Source organism: Camellia sinensis, unplaced genomic scaffold, assembly GCF_055761805.1.
Source record: "Camellia sinensis isolate YWXY unplaced genomic scaffold, ASM5576180v1 Unanchor12, whole genome shotgun sequence".
Lineage (NCBI taxonomy): Eukaryota > Viridiplantae > Streptophyta > Magnoliopsida > Ericales > Theaceae > Camellia > Camellia sinensis.
This window is the reverse complement of record NW_028128998.1, coordinates 7221818-7231823: the sequence shown is the minus strand read 5'-3', so window position 1 is coordinate 7231823 and position 10006 is coordinate 7221818. Positions and strand designations below refer to the sequence as shown.

General features: G+C 33.8%; 3 protein-coding genes across 3 annotated transcripts; 1 reads left to right on the top strand and 2 right to left on the bottom strand.

The window, feature by feature from the left end:
- The first annotated feature begins 2307 nt into the window (after positions 1-2307).
- Positions 2308-4777, top strand: LOC114260519 (uncharacterized). Its single transcript, XM_082911646.1, has 2 exons — positions 2308-3511; positions 3611-4777. The coding sequence occupies exons 1-2, from the start codon at positions 2416-2418 to the stop codon at positions 4654-4656; spliced, it is 2142 nt and encodes a 713-aa protein (XP_082767772.1). The 5' UTR covers positions 2308-2415; the 3' UTR covers positions 4657-4777.
- A 541-nt stretch (positions 4778-5318) lies between these two features.
- Positions 5319-7056, bottom strand: LOC145814660 (uncharacterized). Its single transcript, XM_082911632.1, has 5 exons — positions 6362-7056; positions 6140-6268; positions 5816-6034; positions 5597-5718; positions 5319-5508 (listed from the first exon to the last, which is right to left on the bottom strand). The coding sequence occupies exons 1-5, from the start codon at positions 7001-7003 to the stop codon at positions 5319-5321; spliced, it is 1302 nt and encodes a 433-aa protein (XP_082767758.1). The 5' UTR covers positions 7004-7056.
- A 358-nt stretch (positions 7057-7414) lies between these two features.
- LOC114310463 (uncharacterized) lies at positions 7415-8952 on the bottom strand. Its single transcript, XM_082911631.1, has 3 exons — positions 8194-8952; positions 7968-8096; positions 7415-7696 (listed from the first exon to the last, which is right to left on the bottom strand). Exons 1-3 carry the CDS (start codon positions 8668-8670, stop codon positions 7415-7417), a joined length of 888 nt encoding a protein of 295 aa, XP_082767757.1. The 5' UTR covers positions 8671-8952.
- Positions 8953-10006: the final 1054 nt, after the last annotated feature.

Genomic DNA, 10006 nt, shown 5'->3' with positions numbered 1-10006 from the left:
ATATTATTTATATAAAAAAAATTAGTTCAATCCAATAATTATAATTTTTTCAATTTATCGCATTTATCTCCAAAAAAATGAGCAACAAATATATTTTTTGAAATAAACCATCTATTTTTTTGAGACAAATGTGATAAAATGAAAAAATTACAATTTTCGGATCATTCTAAATTTTTTCATAGATAATATACATTAGGGTACTAAAAAATAAACAATTCGGATCATCAAAATGAAACTTGTGGTGAGTTATACGGACGCTTCAAGTTCTATCATATTGAGATCCCAATATACGACAAATCCAATCTTAAAATTAACAAATTTTATGTCTTTACCTATATCGTCTTTGCCTTTGATGATGCCATTTTTATTGCTTGTACATCCATAACAAGATAAAATAAATAAATAAATATCTATGAAGGATAAATTAGGGTTATAGTCCTTAAAGTTTAGGGTAAATTATAAACACATCTTTTGATGTTTAGTTAAATTACAAATGATCTCCTGTGGTTCTAGAAATTACATTATGCCTCCTAAGATTTCTAATTTCATAACAAATAGGTCATTTTATCAATAAATCATCAAGTTAATTAATAGTTTTTAATACTATTAAAATTTTATTTCAATTAAAATTTTAAATAATTTTATTATTATATAGGTGAATAGTTAGAAATTTTACTTTTTCAATTAATTCTGTTAAATAAAAAATTCTAATAGGAAGGTGTTTGTAATTTTTCAAACTACAGGGAGCAATTTGTATTTTAAGAAAACCTCAGGGGGTGTATTTGTAATTTATCCTAAAGTTTAACACTTTTTCATTTAAGAGCTTAAAATTTTAATTTTGTCAATTAAGTCCCCAAAATATTAAATTCGAATCAATTTAGTTCTGAAGACAATATAAAAATAAAACATAAGCCCAAAGGTTATATAAAATTATTAAGACCCGAATTTTAATTTATTGTTAACTTAATTATTCTCTGCACGTTTGTTTTTAGAATTGATAGATTTTTCTCAAACAGATTAATCCTAATTACTTATATAGGTCTTTCTCTATGTCTATTCTATTATTATTTATTTTTTCTAATACGCAATTATCCATTTTATCTAATTTTTTTGGCTATTTCTAATATTATTTTATATTTAATTTTATTATCACCATTATTTAAAATTCTTTTAGATTATAATTACTTAGATACAATTTTTTTTTCTAGTGCTATTAATTCAAAAGGTTCCCTTAAAGAGTTCCCTATAAGGATAAAGATAATTAGCTATATTATTTTATTGTTGATTTTCTACAAGAGCTACCTGCTTATCTTCTCTAATAATAGATGTCAAACTTCACAAATAATTGCACGCTGATTTTCCTTAAGATTTTCAATAAGTTCTTTTAATAACTTGATTATAGTATTAGTTTGCCTGATAATTATTTGTACTACATTATTATCATTTAAATTATCTTTTGTCGACTTCTTCATTGTATCTAATACTCATATACTAATATTAGCAAAACTGAAAAATTATGTTCTAATACTAATTTTAAAATATATGCACAGAGGATAATTAAGTTAATAATAAATTAAAATTCGGGCCTTATAATATTTTTTTATAACCTTTGGGCTTGTATTCCATTTTTGGGAAAATTACCATGTAGTCCTATGTAGGGGATCTATTTCCCTTCTAATCCCAATTTATTTTTAATAGTTTAATAGGTCCACAGTTTTTTTAGTTTTATACCCAGAGGTCCCGTTTTTTATTTTCGTATTTTTAAATGACTGTGTTACCCTTTGTTTTGAGATCTATATGTACGTGAGAAATCAAATTTTTGCTTCGTTGAAAAAAAGGAAATCAAATCTTCGTCTCCGCGATCTCGATTTCTCTTCGTTGTGGCGATCTCATTGTGCTGTGTGGTCGATCTCATTGTGCTGTGAGGTGGATCTGGTTGTGCGATTTGAATCTGTGTGTACAGGCGATATCTTCGTACGTTGTCTCTCTCTCTCTCTCTCTCTCTCTCTGGTGATAGATATATGTATGTGTATGTATGTATCTGTCGATACATAGATATACATATATATATATATATATATATATGTCTGTGTGTGTATGTGGTTTGTATTTTGTCGACATATATGTATGTATATATATATAAGCAAATTTGCGTGATATGTGGTTTGTGTTTGGCGAATTTTGTTTGTTTGATTTTGATTTTGTTGATTTTTGTTTGTCGTATAGTGTAATGTGTTTTGAAGTTGTATTTTGGATTTGTGAATTCTGGTGTTTTGATATTGATATGTCGTAAGTGTATAATTTTGCAGTTTTGGAATTGTAAATTGTGTACTGTTGTTATTGATATGTTGTAACTGCATAATTTTGCAGTTTGGAATCTGTGAACAATTGTTTGTTGGTTTCTGATTTTGTAGTATGGAGCGGTGTTTCATGTTAATGTGCAAATACAGTAATTGTTGTGCTGCTATTAAGATTAGTGACGGATGTAGTTATGATGAAGTTGTTGAGAAAATATGTGCGAAGTTCAAGGAGTTGAGTGTTGGTAACTTTTGTTTGTTTTTCTCTGTTCCTGGATATTCTAATTGTATTGTTGAATGTGATGATGATTTGGGGAATATGCTGTCAATGGTAGGTGGTAGTGGTTGTCATGTTGTTGATGTTATTGTGGGGGATAAGAGAGTTGTGGAGGTTGATGATGGTAATTCTTGTAGGATTGATTCTGTAACTTGTGAGAGTTCTTTTGTGAATGATTGTGATGATGTTGGTGGTTTGTTGCGTAGTTTTTATCCAGAACCAGAGAGAGTTTTGTTGTCTGCTAGTTGGAAGGGGATTATACATAGTGTTGGTCAAGAATTTGAAGGTGGAGTGTCGGGGTTCCGCATTGCATTGGCTAAGTATGCGGTTCAGTGTGGTTTTGCAGTGAATTATTTAAAGAATGATGCAACAAGAGTAACCGCTGAATGTATGATGAAGTCGTCTACGGGTTGTAAATGGTTTGTGCATGGAAGGGTGTTGATGGATTCTGGTGTTTTTTTTATAATGAAGTTGGATAATGTGCATACTTGTGGGGTTGTTGCTCGTAGATCTTGTAGCAAAATGGTTGGTTCTAGACTTGTGTCTGATATTGTGCAAAATGATATTAGTGATAATCCGTTGACTCGTCCTATTGAAGTTAAAAAAAAGTTGAAGAAGCAATATGGTATAGATGTTTCTTATCGGGTTGCATGGTTAGGAGTTGATAAGGCAAGAGGTGGGTTGTTTGGTGATTTTGCAACTTCTTTTGACCAGCTTCGATGGTACCTTGAGACGGCTATGAGAACGAATCCGGGAAGTGTGTTTGAATTAGATGTGGATGAAAGTAGTGGGTGTTTTCGGAGGTTGTTTGTGGCATTTCATGGATGTTTGTATGGCTTTCAATTTTGTCGTCCGTTGTTGTTTGTTGATGGTACATTTTTGAAGGGGCGTTACAAGGGGCATTTGCTTGCAGCAACATCAAAGGATGGTAATCAAGGTATGTATTTATTTGCAGTTAGTATTGGTTTAGTTTGTCAGTGTGTTATTGTATTGTGAGTCTGCTAATTTTTGCAGTTTCATGTGGGTTTGTTTGCAGGTTTGTTTCCTTTGGCTTTTGCGATTGTTGACGCTGAAAATCAAGATAATTGGATGTGGTTCTTAAGTCAGTTGTTGAAGGCTGTTGGTTCAGGCCGGAGATTGACTTTTGTGTTGGACCGTCAACATGGATTGCTAGACGCTCTTTCAGTGGTTTTCCCCAATGCACATCATGCTTATTGCTTGAATCATTTGAAGAGAAATTTGATTGACAAATTGGTGGGACTTCGTACTAACTATAAGCTGTGTTTGATGAAAATATTAGTTAAATGTGTTTATGCGCCAACGGTTGCTTCTTTCCAACATTATATGGAGAAATTGAGGCGTATTGCTGGGAATGGTAGAGTTGATAGTATGTTGGATGGTTTGCAAAATGATAAGTGGGCCAATGCATTTTTTAGAGGGAAACGATATGGTGAGATGTCATCTAATGCTGCCGAGTCTTATAATAATTGGATTGGTGGGGCCCGTGAGTTGCCTATTACTTGTATGGTTGATATGATTAGGGTTCAAATCATGACTCAATTGTCGGATAGAAGAGCTGAATCTAGAAGATGGACTACGAAATTGTGTCCAGTTATGGAAAAGAAGTTGGTGGACTCTTTGGAGCTAGCTAAGTCTTGGGATGTGATTGTTGCTAGTGATACTGTGCTTGAGGTTCATTCTTCTATTTCTTTTTATGTTGATATTGGTAGACAAACTTGTTCTTGCCATGAATGGCAATTGAATGGTTTTCCTTGTTGTCATGCTGTGCATGCTTTGCGTAGTAGTGGTAGAGATGTGTATGGTTTCATTGATCCTTTTTTTCATGTAGATTGTTTTAGAGAGTCATACAAGGAATCTGTTTATCCAGTGCCTTCAAGTGAGAGATTTGACTTTGATGGTGCCAGTAGTTCGGTTATCAAACCTCCTATAACGAAGAAGCAGCCCGGGCGGAACAAGAAGAAGAGGATACCTTCAAGGGGTGAGAATGTGAAGCAAATCAAGTGTGAGAGATGCTTGAAATATGGGAATCACAATAAGAAGACGTGCAAGGCTGCTATTTGAGGCCGCAATCTATTCTTTTGGATTTGTATTTGAATTTGAGGAATTATGATAATAAAAAATGTGATACTTGGTATTATGGAAGTAATGAATAAAGTTGGTTGAATTGTTTTTTGTTTGTTGATGTGTTTTTTACTTATTGAAGTTGTTTTCGAATAGTCTGGTTTTGTTTTTTATTTTTATGGAATGCAGAGAAGGTTGTTGAAAATTTCTTATTGAAACAGTATAATATGGAAAGGCAGTTCATATTTCATAGTGATAAAACTGTATAATTTTGCAGTTTTAAGAATTATTTAGAAACAACCTGATGAAACCGCATAATTTTGCAGTTTTAAAAATTATTAGAAACAAGCTGATGAAACTGAAAAATTTTGCAGTTTGAAGAATTATTAGAATCAACCTTTACTGTATGAAAATATATGCAACCACAAACAGGTAGACAAACAATCAAAAGAAGAACCACAATAATAATAATAATAATAATAAGAGCAACAACAACATCAATCATTTTCACCATAACCATGATAACCAGAAAAAGATCATTCCCAAAAGTATATAAAGTACTTGTCACATGTTAAAAAAGAAAAATAAAAAAAAAATAAAAAAAAGGTTCAAAGATATGTTCCCTTGAATATTTGTATTGTTAAGAAGTTTGTTCATTGTTTCTATGGTTTGGTATGTTTTGTCAACATTTGGTAGTGCTCGAGTTTCCAAGATCGGTTCTCATCATTGAGGAATTGATTGATGATTTGTGCTCGAAATTTGACCCACTCAGTTGGACGAAGTTTTTTCTGCACAGGTTTCCAATTGAGATATTGGTTGATAACATTGCAGACGGCAATTGCACAATCATTCCTGCAATGTTTGAGATGAAGTTAATTAGTTAGGTGAAACTGCAAAAATTAGCATATTGGAAGATTAGTTTATGGATTTTGTATCTTACGAGTGTGGGGTTTGTTGTGGGCATTCCTCAATTGATGCAATTTCTGTCTCGCACTCTTGAGATGAAAACATGTTTCCCTGTTTGCTGAGTAATGCTTTATTCCATCTCAGTTGATGTTGTTGCTACAAAATAGTTAGTGGGTGTTTTTGTTAGTTATAGTGATGAGTTGAGATGTTTGTAAAGGGATGGAACTAAGTATGAAATTTTATTTTAACTTACAATTTGCTTTGCAATTTCAAAGTGCTTGTTATGGCAATCTTTTGCTGGTCTCAACGAGTCATAGTGTCTCCATATTCCATCAGCATTGTCAAAGACCACAATTGTCCAATGGTTGTCGTGGTTGATTGGGAAATGGATATATCTGTTTTTCATTGCTTCTGGAAAATGGCTGTCCATCAGTTTTTCTCTCAGTGCTTGATCTTGGTTTTGTAGTGGAGTCTGTAAGTCATATATATGTTTGAAATATGTCGTAAAACTATGTAGTAATACATGTTGATAAAGTAGAAAATTTTGCAGTTGTAAGGTATGTTAAGTTTTGCTTACATTGATGAGTGTTGAGAAAACGTAAGATCTTCCTGCGTATGGATTGCTTGCAAAGACTAGATCGTTTTTCACAAATTCTTCAATGGTTGGTTGGAGTGCCAATTGCTTTTCTGAGAAGGCATCAATGACCTGAAACATGTTATATATGAGAATGTGTTAGGTTTGTGGAATAGGTTATTGAATATGTACAGAAACTGTAAAATTGTGCAGTTGGAGACCTACATTCCCATATAAGGGTTCCCTGTTGGTCAATCTGCATATATCTGAAAAGTATACGCAGTTTTCATCTTCGCTGCCAGACCAGACACAAGCAGTTGATTGTGTGTTGTTGATGAGTTGAATTTGGTCTTGGTCTTTTTTGGATAGGCTATGCCAAACCTTGTTTGTTTTGCGGCATGAAATGGTGAGTGGCTTGTTTGGGATTGATTCTTCCTGGAAATCATCATCACTTTCCAATACTTGAAGATTTGTCTTCTTTTGATTGGCATGCTCTTTTGGGTTTGTTTCAGCAGCAACTGGTTTCTCTTGGCCAATATGTTCTTGCATCTTTTCTTTCTGCTGTTGTTTTGCTTCATGAGCACCCTGTTTTTTGTTGTCATTCTTCTTCTGTTTTTCTTCATTGGTACCCTGTGTTGGTTTGGGTACATCAGCAGCAGTTTGTGTCTTGTTTGTTGTATCTTCTTTGGGTTTGGTCATTGGTTGGTATTCAAAATCTGGGTCATGTGCTTGTTTTCTTGATTTTTGTTTGATTCTCTTGACCATGGATCTTTGTTGGGGACTGCCAGTTTTTTTGGTGGACATTTCCTTCAATTGATCTTCTTTTTTATGCAATTCAGCCATGAATTTTTGTTCCATTTCTTGCATTTGTGCTCTCAGGGCTGATATGAGCTTGTCCTTGTCGTCCTCTTTGGTTGGTGTTTGTGATTGGTCATGACCTATAAAAATGTTGGATTGTGTTTTGGTTAGTTTAATGAAATTTTGCAGTATGATTTAGCATTAGACAATAGTTTACCTTGTGCATGAAGTATGTCAGATTTCTCTTGCAGTTCTTCTTGTTGGTTTGTCAGTTCTTGTTCATTGACTTCTTCGTGTTGGTTTGTTTGTTGTTCTTCTTGTTCTTGTTGTTGGTCTTCTTCTTGATCAAGGTGTTCTTCTTCTTCTTCTTCTTCTTCAGTTTCAGTTTCTTCTTCTTCTTCTTCTTCAGTTTCTTCTTCATCAGTTTTTTCTTCATCAGTCACTTGATTTTTTTCATCATCACTCTTTTCTTCTTGTTCATCACTTTGTGGTTCTTGTTGTGGTTTTTGCTTTCTTTTCTTTTTTTTTTTGTTGTGCTTCTTTTTCTGATTGTGATTCTGATTCTGAATGATGTTCTTCTTCGAGAAAATCATCCTCATCACTGTCTAGAAGTGTTCTTTTTTTTGTTGCTTTTGTTTTCTTTTTTTGCTTGTTGTCCTTTTTGTGGTCTTGTTTCTTTGCTGAAGAGTCTGTTGATGTGCTTTGATTGATATGCAATAACTGTATTTCTTGTTCAGTTGGGGTTAAAGCACTTTGGTTAACCTGCATTGGAACAATGTGGTATATATCAGTAATACTGTAAATTTGGTCAGTTTCATAAGATGAGTTGTACTGTGAGTAATGTGGGTTAAGTGTCGAAATATGTTTTTTGAAACTGAAAAATGTTACAGTTTCATAACATGAGTGATGTTAAAGAAGTGTGTGCTTTGAAACTGAAAATTTTCACAGTTTCATAATGTGATTTGTACTACAATGAATATGAAAGGAGTGTTGAATAGATTTGTGCTAGGATAGTATAGAAGAGTTTGAATACCTTTTCAAAGTGAGCGAGGCTGATGTGTTTCCACTTGGAGTACATTTTGCCAAGGTTCCATTTCATAAACCTTGGGAAGCCTTCTTTGTTGGATGGTCGGAGGAGTTTACTGTGCTCACAGTACCAGTACTGTAAAAAAAAAAAAAAAAAGTTGAAATATGTTAGATAGTTAGAAATAGGTGAATGTCTGATATTTTTGTGGGAAGTAGTTGAGTAATGTGTTTACCAAGAGTAACATGACGCATCCAGTGACATGCCTTGGGTTGTTGTTTGCATTTGCTATTGAATTCATCAGTGTGTCTTTTATTGCCTCAACCCAATTGTACTTCTTGATGTTGTTGAGGTTGTCAACATAGTTGAGGAAACTCCAACTGAGTGTATGGCCTGTTGTGGGCATGAGAAGTTTCAAGCACAAGTAAAGGGTGATTACCCTTGCAAGATCTTGACAATCATTGGTTGATTTTCCTTTTTTTGTTTGTTGAAACATTTTGGTCAAAGACTTGCCATCCAATCTCTTGATTGATTTGCATCTTCGTTTGTAAAATGGAAGCTCAAAATCCTTTGGTCTTGCATAGGATTTGGTGGTGATGCTGTCTTCTCCACAGTCGATACCAAAAATGAGCTTGACATCACTGGTTCTGAGTTTCATTTCCTTTTTGCCAAGTACAAATGATCTTTTTCTTTTGTTGTAGAGTGTTGTCATTTCTGCTACAATGGAATTGTAGCATCTGCACCAAGAGGCCTTCAGTTGTGTTGAGGAGAGAGCATTTATAAGGAGCCAAAAAGGGGTTTTTTGCAGCTCTGTCTGTTGGGCTTTTGTGAATTTGACCCCCTTCAACAGTTTGATTACCGTTCCGATGTTGGAACGATAATTAAATTGTTGGACTCTCTTTGCAGGGACTGCTGGTTTTTTTTCTTTTGATGCCTTGGTTGTTGTTTTGGGAGTTGATTGGCTTTCTTGGAGCTTTCTTTTTTTGGTTGGAGGAGCTTCTTAGTTTTTTGTTGGCTTTCTTTTGTTTGTTTTTGTTGTGGTTGGAGGTGTGGTTGGTGTTTGTTGGGTGGGTGGGGTCTGTGGTGTAGTTCTTGGGCTTTTTCTTGTAGGTGGTGTGGTTGTTTTGTGGGTTTTTTGGTGGGGTCTGTTGGATTTGGTTGTTTTTGGGTGTGGTGGTGGCATTTGAGTGGATACAGGAGAGGGACTTTCAAAAGGGGAGATGGTTAAATCCCTGATTGGATTTGTGGGCATACGGGTTTGTTTCTTCCAATATCTTCCAACAGCTATTTCTGAAAAAATGAAAGTGACAACAGGGTATGAGTAATATAGTGACAAAACTGTATAATTTTGAAGTTTTATATGCAGTTTAATATGAAGTTATATGTATTTTGTTCGTAAGAGTTACGAAACTGTATAATTTGACAGTTTGATTTGCACTTTATAATAAGTTAGCTATTTGTTTTGAGTAGTGGTTAAACTGTGTAATTTTGCAGTTTCATTTGCATTTTGAATAAATTTAGATATGTTGCTTGTATAGTGATGAAATGAAACACTATGATGTTGCAGTTTTTATAAGGAAACAGTATGAACAATAGGAACAGCCCATTGTATTTTGTAAAAAGCAACAATAACAACAAGAAGATTAAAAATTCAAAAATAAGAATAAGAGAAGCCAATATTGAACAACAAGAATAAGAATAAGGTGTTGAATGTGTAAAAACAGGGATTTATGTGCAAAAACAGTGTTTAGAATGTTGAAAAACAGGGGACTATATATATATTAAAAGAGGGTTTATACATTTGGAAGTATGTAAAATGTGTATATAAGAAATATTAAAGAATGATGTACAAATGTGAAAAATAATGAATAGGTGAAGAGAGATGTTACTTTTTTTCCCCATTTTTGTGAATCGGAAGTCAGGAACTATGAAATCTCTTCAGAGTGGTGATGGTTCTTCGTGTTGTTGAGAGTCGCCGATTGGAGAATATGAACGGCTTGGTGTTGTGTTGAAGTTGAACGGTTTGGTTTTGTGGTTAGGGTAGGGTT